General features: G+C 50.5%; 1 protein-coding gene across 30 annotated transcripts in view; it reads right to left on the bottom strand.

Annotated features, from left to right (window-relative positions):
* Zmynd8 (zinc finger MYND-type containing 8) overlaps window positions 1–16,036 on the bottom strand; it is a 97,478-nt gene that overhangs the window by 33,735 nt on the left and 47,707 nt on the right. For all 30 annotated transcript variants that reach the window (XM_048810805.1, XM_048810812.1, XM_048810814.1 and 27 more), the window contains 3 exons: window positions 15,787–15,864; window positions 14,003–14,118; window positions 8,747–9,228 (listed from right to left, as the gene is read on the bottom strand). In XM_048810805.1, the coding sequence (XP_048666762.1) occupies window positions 8,747–9,228; window positions 14,003–14,118; window positions 15,787–15,864 (676 nt within the window). The remainder of the gene's footprint in view (window positions 1–8,746; window positions 9,229–14,002; window positions 14,119–15,786; window positions 15,865–16,036) is intronic.

Genomic DNA, 16,036 nt, shown 5'->3' on the forward strand with positions numbered 1-16,036 from the left:
GGGGGGACGACGACAGGGGCGGCTCACACAGCCCACACCTGCCGGGGAGCAGCCAGCCCCGGGGAGTTCTGCAGAGACTGGTCCAGAGGTTCCCAGGCTGCAGACAGCCCCGCTCAGGACCAGATGGAGGGAGCCGTTGGTGATTCTCCCCTCCTTCTGTGTTCGGAACTTCAACAGGGGAAGAAGGTGGTCCTGCCTGCGGCTTTGAACCTCAAACCACCTACCATCCACCTGCTGCCCCTGCGCCTCCCTTCGCTGGGGGAGAGAGGAGGAGGACAGAAACCAAGGAGCCAAGCAGAGCCCCCCCCAGACCCTGCCCGCTGGCCCTGGCCACTCAACTGTATTGGGACTGTACCATCGGGCCTGCTGGGCCGCTCTAAACCAGCTGGGTCTAAAACTGTGACCCACGACAAATGGCCAGTTCTCCTCAGACAGGCAAGAAACCTCTGAGGTGACCTGGTCTTGACAGACAGCTACCGATGGCAAAGGGAGCAGGAATGAGACTCCCCAGGGACTTCAAAAGCGCTCGTCCACTGGGGGCAGGGGCGGGCCTCCAGCCCCTCGCTTTCCCAACACAGATGTGCAGAAAAGGGACCCCACGGGCTCGCTCTGCACACAGCTCCGAGGCTCGGTGTCCATTAGCCAAGCTCGGCCCGGCACCTGTCGACTTTCTCTTCATGTAATTTGGTGGGAAAGACTGTGGGGGCCTGGAGTAAGCAGGGGTCGGGGGGCAGACACTGCAGTTCAAATCCTAGCCCAGCTGCTGGCCTGCTGGGTGGCCTCGGGCAGGCGGCCCCGCAGCCCCAACCTGGGAGCAGCAGAGGGGGACTCTCAGAGCTTGATCCGAGGGGAGGAGGAAGGCGACACCTCCTGTGGGGAGTGAGTCCCGCAACTGCCCGTCACCCGAGCCTCAGCTGGAACCTACCAAGTGCTTGACCCTTGCTTGCTGTTGGGCGCTGGTTTTCTATGTCCTCACTGACCTCGAAGGCTTCGGTTTCATCATTGAACCCGTGACTCTCAGCCAGAAGCGAATGCACCCCCGACCCCCCATCACCGCCCCCAGGACAGGACTGGCAATGTGCACGGAAAATTTTGGTGGCCAGCACGAGGAGAGCAGGGCTGCTGCTGGTATCTAGTGGGGAGAGACCCAGGACACGCTAAATGTCCTGTGACACCCCACAGCCAAGAACTACCTGGCCCCCAATGCCACATGGAAATCCTTGTCTCCCGTGAAGCGGGGGCAGGGGTGAGGGCTAGATGGGCCCATCCATTCATGGTTAGCAAGCGCTCAGTTAACGGGAGAAATCATCTTGAGAATTAGGTTTTAAAAATATTCAATTAGGTCCATTCTACTGTGAGGACGGGCAGACTGGCCCAGCCGTGGCACAGAGCAGTCCTTCAACTGGGGGCGTTGCTGCCACTATCACCGTCATTACCACGGGACACAAAGAAACAAGATGAACACAAGGGCATTTTAAGGAAACATGACCAGTAAGATCTTTACTATGCACTTTTAAATAATTGTTCGTGTATGTCGTACCTCCTTGCAGACGAGATCTGTGGTAGCTAAAAAGATCCAGATAACGAATTCCCTGTGCAGATGGAGGACCAGAGCTTCTCTAATTCCTCTAAACTATGATTCAGGAACTTCTCGGGAACTGACAAGGAGACCTCATCCTGAGAGACAGCAGAGCCGCTGAGCACACAGAACCCAACGCAGAAGAGTCCCCTGCTTACGGGGTCAAGTTGAAGTGAACAGCAGGCGAGTGCAGCCAACAGGGGCTCTAGCAGGACAGTCCTACCTGAGATCCTGCTGGGAGTTTTAGCAACACACAGGGTGAAGTCATTTTTTTTAACTGTTATATACATGCATGTGTATTAAAAATAATAATTGGAAGCTTTTAACTCTACGAATGCTTCCTTTGATAAACTTTAAATATTAGGATTGAAGAAATGGTCACACCACATGGCTGTGGCAAGAATGAGGTGGTCTCCACTGGTTTCCAGCGGAGACGGGTCTGGACAGGAGAGGGCCCACCCACCCCTCGGGGGTCTAGGACTGCAAAGCTTCACAGACTCAGGAAGGAACACAGCTTTGGGGTCATCTAGCAACCCACAGATCCCATCTGGGCAGAACTCTATCTCCTTAAGAAAGAGACCTCCCACGCCACCTCCAAATGCACCTGTCCCACCTCCCCAGCCTGCGCAATGTCCTGTACCTGACCGTCCTCCTCCTCCAGTTAATGCCATGACCATCCCCTGTTAGTTCAAGTCTAACACCCTCCACCCATGCAATTCCTCGAGTGCCCTCGGGCCTCCAACGACCTGACTCTTCACCGGGGTCTGTGCACCCCACTTCACCCCGCCTCTCCGTGACCCCCACTCCTGCTGTCCTGTCTCCACACACGCTGCACAGGGTCCTGGAGGCCGGGGGTGTCCGGCTCCCCTTCTGTGTCAGGCACAGGGCACACGCAGTACGAAACACACGTCCAACACAAGGCCCTGACCTGAAAACCCAAAACGCTCCAGAACTGGACCTTTCCTTCTTGGCCCACACACTGGCCGCTGGTCCCCCAACGTCACCTCAGAGCTCTCCCCTGCTGGCCATCGAAGGTGACATCGGTTTATGGCTCCCTGTGGCTGTGAGAATGTCAGAGAGCAGTTCCTCCAGGATACCGGACCCCCAGGTCACAGCCCAACCGTCCTGAGCACCTACTATGTTCACCCAAGAATGAGGACTCCGTTTCTCCTCTCCTTAAGGTGGTCATGACAAGCAACAAAGACACGATAAAGACATCCAAATACGACGTTTTCATACAGAAACTTCAGTGGAGTCCATCTTCATATGGTGCCCTACTACAAACAAGGCTGGGTGACCAGTGACACAAAGATATAGGGCCAGGGATGCAGCCACGACGGAGGGCACTTGTCGGGCATGCACAAGGCCCTGGGTTCCAGGAAAGAAAAGGGGAGGGGAGGCGAGGGGAGGACACAGCATATTGACATGATGACACAGGAAGATGTCAAGTTGAAGGAAGTTGAAAGAAGCACTTGGGTCTCTTCCAAAGTATGCGGAATATTGTGTACTCAGGAAAAAGACACAAAATTAAACGTTAAAATTAAAATATTGAAGAACTTCAAACAATCATATCACCAATGCTAAGGTCCAAAAGACTGACATATGACATATATTAAATCCAAGGTTCTTAACTGGGACCGGAGGGGTAACTTTGCCCCCGGGGACATCTGGCAATAAATGTGCGCAGGCATTTTTGCCTGTTGCAATCCCGTGACGTGGGTGCTCCTGGCATCTCAGGGGAAGAGACCAGGGACACTGCTGGACATTCTACAGTGCACAGGAGAGACCCCACAACAGACTTGTCCAGCCCAAATGTCAAGAGAGCCAGGGTTGAGAAATACTGCTTTAAATCATTCTAGACATTTCAATTAAACTTTGAAAACAGACGCCAATCCTTCTAGAAAGCCATAAATCTTGCCCAAAGGAAGAACTAACTGCCTTTGAAGTCACAAATAATTTAATCAGATTTTACACTTTGATGTACAATTCACGAGTGTGGGCTAAAACACATCATCTATTATCTCCATTTACAAAACCCTGGCCTGAGCTAAGTGCTATTCTGACTCCATGAAACATAGGAGTCTTAGAATTAAATTAGAAAAATGTGCCCCTCGTTCTCTCCCACACACCCGGCAGTGGGGCGGGCGGGCGTGGGTGGAGGACTTAATGATTCATGCTAAATGTGCAGAACTCACAAAACTTGAAAACAACTTGTATGTTCAAGGCTGCACCTTGCACAAGCTCAGGTGCCTCGGGACAAGTGAGCGAGCGGCAGACTGACACCGGACGGTCTAGGGTGGGCTAAGAGGTGTTGGGCAAATGCTGTTTCTAAGGGTTATTTACTAACACAGAAACACACCTGGAGGGTTAAGATGCCAGGTGCAGTAGCATGTACCTGTGTCTCGGCTACTTGGGAGGCTGAGGCAGGAAGATCCCATGTATTCAGAAGTCCAAGGCCAGCCTGGTCAACATAGCAAGACCCCCATCTCAATAATGAAAGAAAGCGAGGCTCAAAATTAAAACAACAACAACAACAAACATCCTACACCCTTTTCACCAGACATGGAAACCAGGGGATCCACGAACTAAAGCAGTTCACAAATACGTTCGATTCAGGATAGAGAAATTTTTAGAAAATTTGAGACAGAGCGTAAAAATTGGGGTAGTTTGCAATTGAAAAACCATTTGCGGATGCTCTTGAAATATCACCAATCTGGCAATATGAAGCCTGCTTAGCTCCCTTAGCCAGAACCAGCTGCAAGACAAGGCCCCAGTAGATCGGTCCACATTTTGAGAGCTACAGGTCAATCAAGACCCATTAGTGAGCTATAAGCATCTCCTTTACAATATAACAAAAACACACAGACATTAGCAATGCACCCCCTTATCAGAAGAATGAGCACGTGTGGCAGTGTTACCAAATGTGCACACAGGCAGACGTGTGTGACAGGTCGGGACAGCTGTGTCTTGCTGCTTTCTCACCACAGTCTCCACCACGTCTGACCTATGCATCTCCATAGCAGCCCGGTCCTTGGGGGACTATTTCAAGTTTTCAGTTTAATAGTGTGACCTATAAACCTACCCCCCAAAAGGCCCTAAAATAACATCGGAGGGCTGACTGTGGGAGGTGGGATCGTTAGTGACTTTAGTTCTGGTAATTAACAATTATCTCACAACAAAGAAGTATTGATGTCACCATGAGATGGAGAACATAGAACCGTGTTCCCTGCTCCCTGACTGGTACCCCACAGTGGAGCTACGACACCAAAGGACCATTAGCCCCGAGAGGGGCGAGAGCAGGCCCCAGGGTGCTGCCCTAATTCACTTTAATGTCTTGCACGGGGATCCTGAAAGCCAATATTGGTGAAGGCATCAATTCTGGCCAGGAGGCCTACAGAAATGAGGAACCAGAAAAACCACTGAGAATGAGAACCATTTTGGCCATCAAGCCTGCGGCACTCCAGGAACCCGTGAGCTAACGGCTTCCCGCTGACCAAAGAGCTTCTCAGAGAGCAAATCCAGCCCGGAGAAGGAGGGCCCATGTCTGCGCCTCTAATCCTCCAAACAAAAGGGAGATTTCCAAAGTCTCTTAGAAATTTTACAGAATAACTTATTCCAATTTGTGGCTTTGTGCTGCGACTTGCGTATTTTGTCACTGTCATAAACTACTTTTATGGTTTTCCTATCCTATGACATGACGGGTCTTCTCTTTAAAGCAGGATTTTGGATAAGCCACAGCTTTGTCTCCATTGTGTCGCATGGGGGCTGTTAATAGCTCCTGCTCCCTGTTAAAAAAAAAAAAAAAATGCTCCTGTGACTGGGACAGCAGAGGGCAGCAGGCTGCCGTGGAAGGAAGCAGGCTCTGTGCCTCCCCTGCGCTCTGCAGGGCCCTGGATGGCACCCATGAAACGAGGACTCTGGCCCAGAGTTGCCCCTAACTCGTTCAGTCAGTAGAAGTGGTTGTCAAACTTGGGCCACGGGCGGAATCTGACATTCCACCTGTTCCATGTGACCTGCAAACTACGAGGATTTGACATTTTTAGGTGGCTGGGAGGGAAGAAGGAATTAAAAGTTCATATAAAGCATGCAAGTCACACGAAATTCAAATTCCAGTGTCCACCAACAAGTTTTATTAGAACTCACCCACCTCATGTCTACAGCTGCAAAATACATCTTTAAGACCTAAAATATCTACTATTTGACCCCTTATAGAAACAGGGGCAATTTATAAGATTAAAATGACTCTGGCTGGGTGGGGTGGAGCATGCCTATAATCCCAGCTACCCTGGAGGCTGAGGCAGGAGGATTGCAAGATCAAGGATTGCTCTGATGTGCAACCCCTGCCTGGCATGCCAATGCCCTGCATTTGATCCCAGTGCCACCAAAAAAAAAAACAACAACAACATTCTAAGTGTCATCCCTGTTTCCTACACTATTGGGCTCAGGATTAGCCAAGTCCCGAGCACATATTGAGCAAGAGAGTTATAATTTAGGAAAGAAACCCTGAAGTTTAAAGGGAATCTACTGGCTTCTCACCTAAAAACCCAAATGATGAGGAATTCTGTCACAAAGTCTAAGGCCATTTATCCCTCTCCTTTGCCGCTCCAGAAGGAAGAGAGAGGCTAAATTAAACACATTAGATGTGTTCTAATGGTACAAACTGTATTTTCTTGACATGTGGCCCACGAGAACTAGTGGCACTTTACACACCAGCATTTTTTATTTTACTGTAGCAACTTATGTGTTAACATCAGTGAACTTCATGGCATTAAGGGAAAAAAAACAAGAAGCCATTTAAAAACAGGGGCTTACACCACATTTCACTTAGCAGAGGCCAAAGCTGAGTTGCAGATCCAATACCCAACAATGGAACAAAGCTCCACAGAAAGTGACGGGGACTCGCAGCGTAGCCACCAAAACTGAAATCCCACCTTCTCAAGCTCTCTATGAAAACCAACAGGCCGAGGGTCCAGGGGATCCAGACCATCACAGAACCATGCATGGAATTAAAGTAAGATTTTAAGGACCTCTGGTCAGAAACAAGGGGACAAAAGGAAAGACCTTCTGACACTGTCCACACAAGCTATGTGGCTCCAGGGACAACACCCTACAGCTGCACTGCGAGTCTGGGGGACCCCAGGGTACACGCAGAGCTGCAGTCTGTTATAACAAAGACCCTGCAGCCACCCAGATCCAATGCTCTGCCTCCCTGCAGCCATCCAGGGACAGCGCAGCAGAATCGGTGTGAACCTCTGAGTGCACAGCCACCAAGTCCCCATCATTATTTTACCTTTAGGGTCATTAGCAGTCTCCTGAAGAGCGATGGCTGATCCTTCGGGACTCTCTTATCTTTAATGGCTCCACAGTCGTAATATACTAGTAAGTTCTATTGCTGGGCTCTAGTCTCCCATTGCTTATTATGATAAATAAAAAAAAAAAAAATCTGAAGTGAAAATCGTTTTATGGTGCAAGTGGGAAGGCGGGGCGTCGACTGAAGGTGAGCATTTCAGCCCCAAGTCTAAAGCTGCTGCTCCAACTGCACATGTGCTACCCCAGAAAGCACCCCAAGACATCTCAGCCTGACATTTAATCAGTGGAGATTTTACTTAAAAAATCCACATTTTCCATTTCTCTGGAAGAATATCAAGATCTGAAAGCCCCAAGGCCACATTCTTGCATGGCGGCCATGGGTGAAGTCCCTGAGATGAGGCACATGCCCTGGGTGTCCCCGTCTCCACCATTCTCAACAGCCAGCTAACCAGGAACCATCATGCTGGGTACAGAAGGTTCTCTGTGCCCATATCTCAAAGGCACAGCAACAAAAAACGTGATACCACAATTCAAGAAAAGGAGCAAAACCACTTCCTCATGAAGGCAATGACGTTCATAGAATATTCAACACATGACCGAATTCTTTTGGGGAAGAAAGAATTCTTTCAAGTCACCATTACTTTTCTCCCTCTCAGCCAGTAGCCATCACTGCTGACATCAGTTCCCTGACCCACGTGGGCAGCAGCACCAGGAGAAGCAGCAGCCAGCACTTGCTGTCTGGGGCACTGTCCTAAGTGCACCCCAACTCCTCTTACTTACAAGAACCTCCCAGGCAAACCGTTAAGATCCTCACGTTACAGAGGGGAAACCGAGGCACTGAGACCACAAGCACCCTGCCCCAATGCTCCACACACGTCCCTAATAAGCAATGCAACTGTGAGACAGGTGACCCTGAAGGAGCAGGACAACTCCAGGGAGATCTGCAATGGCATTTTCATATCAACTCTATTTATTTTTTTAATATGGTGCTGAGGATCGAACCAAATACCTCTCATGTGCTAGGCAAGCGCTCTACACCAAGCCACGACCCCAGCCCCAAGGACTTTTTACCTTATGTGTTTCTGTGATATTTGAGCACTGAATGTGAATGTACTGAAAAGTCAATTATTTAATTAAAATAAAATCCTTAAAGAAGAACAGTGTTATGGGGAGTTTGCTGTGATTAGTCCAAGAGGCAGTGACATTAGAAGTGAACATCTAAATCTAAAAGGATTTCTGGCCACCTCCACCCAGGTGAAGGAATGAACTCTAGTGAGCCTTTTGGAAACACTAATCTCATTTGTAGGTCCCCCAGAGCAAGGATCCCATCTAATCACTCAAAGAAAATTTGCAGGCAGGGAAGCAAAATCCGGCAGTTCCCGCGGAGGCTGCGTGGTTCGGGCGCTGGCGCCCAAGGGGGCAGGGAGCCATCGGTGAATGGAGCGTGAACTACAGCGACCTACAGCAACCACGTTGGGCCATCAGGCGGGAAGCCTGGTATCAGGACTCCCAGGGGGACCGGCTGGTGGGAGAAGCCTGGTCCCCAGCGCGTCCTCCCCAGCTCGGGGCGTGACCCTGACCCGCTAGGGCCAAACCCCACTGACCCCCCCCACCNGACCCCCCCCACCCCGTTCTGGTGAAGCAGCAGCGGCCCGAGGCTCCGCCCACCGGAAACCGTGTTCCCACCCATCCAATCCCGTGACCAGCCGCTAGGAGCCGTCCAGCCCCCCTCTGGACTCGGCCTCGGTTCTGCGTTCCAGGCCTGATTTCACGGCCAGCCCCACCCCGCGGGAGCCCTTTCCCTGGCCCACGTGGCCTGGGGTCCCCTGTCCCGCCTGTCCCCCGCCCGGGGCTGACCGGTGCTCTTGTCCAGGAAGTCCATGGACTCCTCGCTGGCGCTGAAGTGGCTGGAGGTGGCCTTCTTGTCGGCGTCCTGCTCCACGTCGGAGCCCGTGTGCACCGAGGAGTTGGTGCTCATGGGCGAGCGCGGCATGTCCGACAGCGAGATGCGGCGGCCGGCGCCCGCGCCCAGCAGGGGCTTGCTCATGAGGATCTTGGGCGAGGCCGTCATGTCGAAGTTGAGCTTGACCTTCTCCTGCTTGTCCGTCTTGGCCGTGCCCGCGCCGGGGTTGGCGGGATCCAGCAGCATCTGGTACTGGCTGTTGGGCGTGTAGGGCGTCCTGAAGGGAGAGTAATTGAAGACCCCGAACTTCCTGCGGATGTTCTCCACGTAGACCTCCATCTCCTGCATGGCGCTGTTGAAGATGCTTTTGGTCTTTTTCACGGAAAAGGGAATTTCTTTAGACATGAGGTAGCAATTATTTATTGGAACCCAGGCCCTGGGAGGGCAAAAGAGAAAGAAAGTTCAAGTCAAATTTAGTGATTTTCAAGGCTTTTTTTTTTTTTTTCCTGAATACAAACCAAATTAGCCTAGCATGTTTGCCAAGATTCTTAAATACTTATTCTTTTTTAAAATAAATGACTTGGTTTCAATGTTTAATTAACGATCCACTTAACAGGCATGTTCTGCCACGAGGACAGAACACAGAACAGCAAAACTCAGCAAAGATAGTAAAAGGCTCGACAGTCTTAGTCATTTTAATCCATTAAACACACACACACACACTCTCACACACAATAAATCCCCTCTGGTTTTGAGCTGGTAGAGAATTAAAAAAAAAAAAAAGTTACTGCATTCCTCCAATGTACCCTCAAAAAGGGTATTCCCCAGATCTCCCTCAACTGCACATGGACACAAACAGCTTTCTTATTGCTATTCTAAAAGGGACTAGGACTTCGGAAACCCATTCCTAGAAGGAGGTTCATGTTTGTGAATGTGAGATAATTCACAAGGGAAAATCACTGCAAAGCAGCCCTCCAAGCCTTCAGGTGGGCACCCTCCAGTCCCATCTTCCCAGCATCCATGCCCCACGGCCCAGCACACTCCGCACAGACCCCTGACAGCAAGGGGGAAAAAAGAAAAAAACTGGCTGCTTCACAGAACCAGCGAGCCTCGTGGCTGCAGGAGGGGGCTGGCACACCTGGACAGATACTGTGGGTGATGGCACCGTTGGCACGGGGACATCAGAACACAGCCTGCAGCACTTTTGATGACCCAGCTCAAGAGGTTGTAACTGCTAAGTGGTGGGAATAAGGTCTTCCAGGGCATCCCTCTGGGTTTCACAGACAGGAGCTCAATCCAGGTATAAACCAAGGAGAAGCCAAGTGGGTGCTGGGAACGGATGCCTGCGCCTGCTCCCGGGGAGAAGCGGGCACCTACTCTCTGCCGTGCAGAGCAGTGGGAGCAGGACCTGGACCAAGAGTCCCGCCTTCTCATGCTTTGAAAAGAAGCAAAACTGTGGGCTTCTAGCAGTACCTCTCCCCCTCGCCCACAGTCCACCCTGAAGTCCTGTGCTTTAAGAGGAAGTAAGGCATCAGCGGGGGTGGGATGGAGCACACAGGTGCCTTATTGCCACTCTTGGCTTCTGACAATAGCGGCTCGTGACAGAAACCAAAAGTGAAAGACCCTGAAATGTCCAGTTGTTCTCTGAGTGTCAGAAATGACCAGCATCCTGACAGCCACCTTCCTGCTGCGGCCTGAAGCCTTACCTCCCTCAGGATCGGAGACAAAGGCCTCTCTCCAGTCGCTCGCGGGCCGGACAGGGCGGATCTGATAGGAGGTGAAGTCCCCAAGGCCTCCCCAGTGGAGCAGACACAGTGGACCTGAGCCAAGGGCCAGGCACCACCAGGGACTCCTGAGCCTGCAGCCACATCTTGTGACCCTGTTTCTGCCCAGACTTTTGTGTGCTTCAAGTACATAACTGTCTCCTCCCAAGTTCCTAGGTGCCTTCAAAGGGGCCTTGGGAAAGTGCTTCTTTCCCTCAAAACGAGCCTAGAAAATATTTAAAGGGAAATTAGATCTGCTTTACTATATAAAGTCTCTGGGAGAGGACATGTCCTGAGAGGTCCCGAGCAGCACCCTACAGGGCCCAAGGGCTAGAGTTACACTCTCATGGTTCTAGCCAGTCTGGCTACATGCTAGCTGAGTCACCCTGGGCAAAGCACTGACCTTGCTGGGCCCCCCGTGTTCTTATCAGTAGAAAAGATAAAAGCAACTTACAAAAACAAAAATATAAACCCCCCCCCCAAAAAAAGCGACTTAAAATAGTGCCTATTGCACAAGCAGTACTCAATTAATGTTAGCTTAAAAAGAAATTCTGAGCCAGGCGCACACCTGTAACCCAGCTGGGCTCGGGAGGCTGAGGCAGGAGGATCACAAGTTCAAAGCCAGCCTCAGCAATTTAGAGAGGTGCTAAGCAACTCAGAAAGGCCCTGGCTCTAATAAAATACGAAATAGGACTAGTGATGTGGCTCAGTGTCAAGTGCCCCTAAATTCAATCCCCAGTAACTCCCAAAAAACAGGAAAAAAAAATCTGCAAGTATTTAATAAAATAGTTCTTTTTTCATTGTTGTTGTTGTTGTCGTCGTCTAGTCTTTTTTTTTTTTTTAAACAGATCCTGATATGTTACCCAGGCTGACCTTGAACTCTTAGGTTCAAGACAGCCTCCAGCTTTAGCCAAGTAGCTGGTATGACAGGCCAGCGTCACCACTCCCAACCCAGTTCCTAAATTTTTAACTTGGCTGTGCATGTGCAGGTCTATCATAAAACTTAAAAAAAAAAAAAAAAAACACAAGCAAATTCTTCTAGAAGACAAAAGGCATGCATGGGAACACGCCTGGAGTCGGGCAGAAGCCCCCAGGCCCACGCCAGCACTCACTAAGCTGACAGGAGCTGCGCGCTGAGTTCTCCCTCCGCCGACCTACTTCACTTGGGCGTGTTCAGGCTTATGTTTTGGCTCCTCCACCCCAAGGTGAGCTCCCCGAGCAAGGGACAGTAGGTTGGCCTCTGGTGTACCTCTGAACTCTCTGAGAAAGGGACAGTGCATTGGCCTCTGGTGCACCTCTGAGCTCCCCGAGCAGAGGACAGTGCATTGGCCTCTGTGCCAATGAGCCTGGACTCTGGGTCCTGCTGCTGGGTTCCACCAGAGCAGCTGTCCTTGAGCCTGCCCCCCTGTGCCTGCCTCTGGGGAGGCAGCAACCCTTCCTGGAAAGAGGGACTCCCCTGGGGAGAAGCTCCCCAGCAGGCATGGGCAGAAAGGTGGCTGTCAGGACACAGGATGCCGGTCATTTCTGACACTCGGAACAGATGGACATTTTAGGGTTTTTCTGTCACTGCAGCACTGTAGACGGTCTTTATCAAATCCCCTGCCTGGGCCCCCTCACCCAAGTTCAAACTAACAGGGCAACACAGTCACTCTGCAGGGTAGGGGGTACTAGAGACGCTCAGAGGGGCAGGGCAGTCTCACCACCTAACACAAAGGGCCGACTCCCCGGCGGCTCCCACCTAGAACCAAAGACTGAAGCTGCGAGCTGTGGGGACAGCCTCTGCCCACCAGGGAGCAAAGCCCACGCTCTTCCTTCTCGCAACCTGAGCCACTCTCAGAGGATGGCTGTCAAGGGAAGGACCAGAGGTCTCTGCAGGATGGTCCCAGAAGAGTGAGCTGGATGATGGACTCAGCTCCTGGTGCACTTGCTATGTGGGGCAAGCACTGCTATCCCTGTCACCTACATCCCAGTGCACGTCCCCACACTGTGCCAGCCTACAGAATAGGAATCCTGAATCACCAAGACCGCTCACTTTCCCACGCTCTGATCAGGACATGGGATCAAAAGGCTGCCAAGGATTCTTCCAGCTCTTCAAATAAGAACAACAACTCCTGCCCACCCCTGGGACCCGGTCTCCCACCATCCTCTCCTCCCTGCTCCCTGTTCTAATCACACACCAGGTCCACCCTTCCCTGCCTGAGCCTCTGCTCTTGCTGCCCACTCTGCCCAAACCTTTGCACCAGGCCCACCACCACCTCCTGATGGAGATGGCTAGCCCAGCGGACTCCTGGGTGTGGCCCATCTTCCCAGCCATGGTGTCTGCCTGCCTGTTCACTCCCGCGTCCCCAGCACCCAGCACCCAGGCTGAGCAGGCTGCAAATGTATACTTCTTTGAATGAAAATTTAATAAAAGAATTTCCAGCAGATTTCCAACAAGAGCCATTAAAATCCAAATATGATACCTCCTATCAAACCCAGTGCCCTATCAAGGAATTTCCATCTGGTCTCCTGACAAAGCACTGTCGGGATTCCTAATAAGGAAGTGGATTACTTTGGAATTCACACTGTTCTTTGATCTGCAAGACCTCAAGCAACATATCAGAATACAAACTGCATTTTCTGTGTATTCCTTGTGGGGTATAATTTGTGCTGCGTGTATTTAAACAGACTCCCCTATGTACTCTCCAAACTGCAGGGGCAGTAGCGGTCCGGTGTGTGCCTCATTTAACCCTAAGGGAACTTGCCAGGAGAGGACTGCAGTATAAACCTGCTCATCCCTGTCTACCTGTTGTTCTGAGCGCAGGGGCTCTGCCCCAAAGGGAACTGCTATTAGCTGAAAGGCACTTCCCGGTGTGTGGCGGAAATGGGGAGGGCAGAGATGCTGGGAGGGGAGGCTCACACCTGTCAAAACAGCAGCCCCTGGTAATTTCCCATGTTAGCTACAGAGAAAAGGGAACAGGAGGGAACTACCCAGCAGGATGATAAGAGATTCATTTACTGGCAATCTGGGAAAATACATCTGATCCCTGAAAGCATTATTTTGAAAAGCAATTTGCACAGAGATTTAATTTATGACGCGAAAATAAAAAAATAAAAAAGGACGGCAGCACTTAAAATAGCCCAGGAATTCATTCCGATGCCAGTTAGATCAACAAAACCACTAAAGTAGGATTATTTTCTAACGTACCTGTAAAAAAACTGAAGCCCACACATTATCAGGCTTAACACAGCACAGGAAAACATTTCCCACTACGAGATCAAGGGTTGGTATCACAACAGTAAACAAATCACAGCCATACCAGCGAACAACAAGAGGAAAAATCAGCTTTTAAAAAATGGTAATAATAATAAAAATAATAGCCATACCCTCCACCTCTTTTCTTATCCAATGACAGTGTCAAAGGTTCGGGTGAAGCTACATGTTCAAAGCCTGTTTTTAACGCCCACCTGTCGTGTTGTCCAAAGAAACGGGCATCGACCTGCCCGTCCTTATCCCTCAGGGCTTTTGCAGGCCAAAATGGAAACCCCTTCAGTTTTGCCCAGACCAAAGGATGTGGATTGCTCTAGAAGAAAAACAGAACCCAGAGTTGGCACACATTTGGCAGTGAGACACACTTCCCGGCTGGGGAGGGCGAGATGGCGGGGAGAAGACAGCCACAGAGGCCCCGGTGGGGTTCCCCAAAGAGGGGGGCCACGGTGCCTGCACAGAGCTGGGGAGGGCTCCAAAGGGGAGGGGACAGAACCTGAGGACAACAAAACTAGGCTGGAGTCCTGGCTCCACTGTCACGTGGATGGCTGTGAGCAAGGCACTCGCCTTCCTGCACCACACAGAGCCCTGACGCCACTCTCCCCCCAAGTGTGGGCTGACGTGCCCTGGGTCAGCACAGAGGGCAGCAGAGGCTGGGTTTATTCTTTTCATTTTTTTTTATATATTTTTAGTTGTAGATGGACATAATACCTTTATTTTGTTTATTTGGTTTTTTTATGTGGTGCTGGGGAACGGACCCAGGGCCTCCCACGTGCTAGGCAAGCGCTCTGCCACTGAGCCCCAGCTATCCAGGTGTTTATCTCCAAGAGCCTGAAGGGACATAGGCACGTTTTGATTCTCCCTTCACTTGCCCGGTCATGCCCCTCCAGCCCTCCAGCCCCACCCCTCTACCCACCCACCCCCCATACACTTCTCTCTGATAAATACCAGTTGGCATGCACAGGGCCCTGGCTTTGACCTCCAGCGTCACAGAGGGCAAAAATAAACACCACTTTGGAAATTCAGATCCACAGTAAGAAACCAAGGTGTCTTTAGGTCCTGCAAGAACCATGATTTGTTCTCTCCTCAGATGCCACCAAGGTACTCGGTCCTTCCAAGGAAACTAAGGCCACCTGGGGTGAAGATCTCACTTCAACTTGCAGCCTGCCATGGCCTCTGTCCCTGAGCTGGCATCTACTCTGTCCTCATCCTTCACGAGGACAAGGTGACTGTCACAGAGGATAAGATCAATACCCTTGTTGGGCAGGTGGTGTAAATGTTGAATCTTTTTGGCCTGGTTTGTCTGCCAAGGCCCTGGCCAATGTCCACACTGGGGAGCTGCATTTGCAACATCAGGGCTGGTGGGGGGGCTGCAGCAGCAGGTGCTATGTCAGCAGGAGGTCCCTCCCCTCCCTCCCTCTGCCCCAGAGAAGAAAATGGAAACCAAGAATCCAAGGTTCAAGCATAGGCTTTGGTCTTTTTGACAGCTCTTAACATTTTCAATAAAAAGCTGAACTTTGCTCTTTGCTAATTAAAAAAAAAAAAAGAAAGAAAATACCACCATGGACTGGAGGAGAATCTATAACATTAATCCATGAAAGATTTCTAACCTTCTTAAAACAGGCCCAAGAAGATTTGTGGATGACACACTCATCAATACTCTCAAAACTCTCAGCATTATTCATGCACCCTGTGACCCACATCATGCATGTCCTGTCCCCCACATCCCACATCCCCCACCTCCCCCTGCCTGCATCCCACATTCCTACCGAATTCCCTTCGACTCTGGGTTCTGCAGTTCTCCCGGGTTAACTAGTTCTTGCACACGAACAGCCTAGGAGGCTTATTCTATCTAGGTTATTTTATCAGTAAAAACACGTATTAGAACTTCATCCAAAGTTTCGTCTCCTAAGCCCCCTGGAGAAGGCTGAGCCATCAAAGACAGAGTTCAGAAAATGAAATAAGGAAAGTAAATCCAACTTACACAAGGCTCGCAAAACCAGTTATCTCGTTTTTGGCAAGCAGCTAGATAACATTCTGGACATACTTCAATTTCATTCATCTGTAAAACAAAAATACATTAGAATATGTCAACCAGGAGCCTCACATCTGGGAGGCCTTCATAAATGCTTGATGGGTTTTTTTTTTACAGTGTTTGTGCTTTTATTTGAATGTCCAGGGATTTTTTTTTTTTTTTGGGTGATTTGGCTGTTTGCTTTTGGATTTGGTTTTTT

The sequence above is a fragment of the Marmota marmota genome, unplaced genomic scaffold (assembly GCF_001458135.2).
Source record: "Marmota marmota marmota unplaced genomic scaffold, marMar, whole genome shotgun sequence".
In the NCBI taxonomy this organism is placed as follows: Eukaryota; Metazoa; Chordata; class Mammalia; order Rodentia; family Sciuridae; genus Marmota; species Marmota marmota.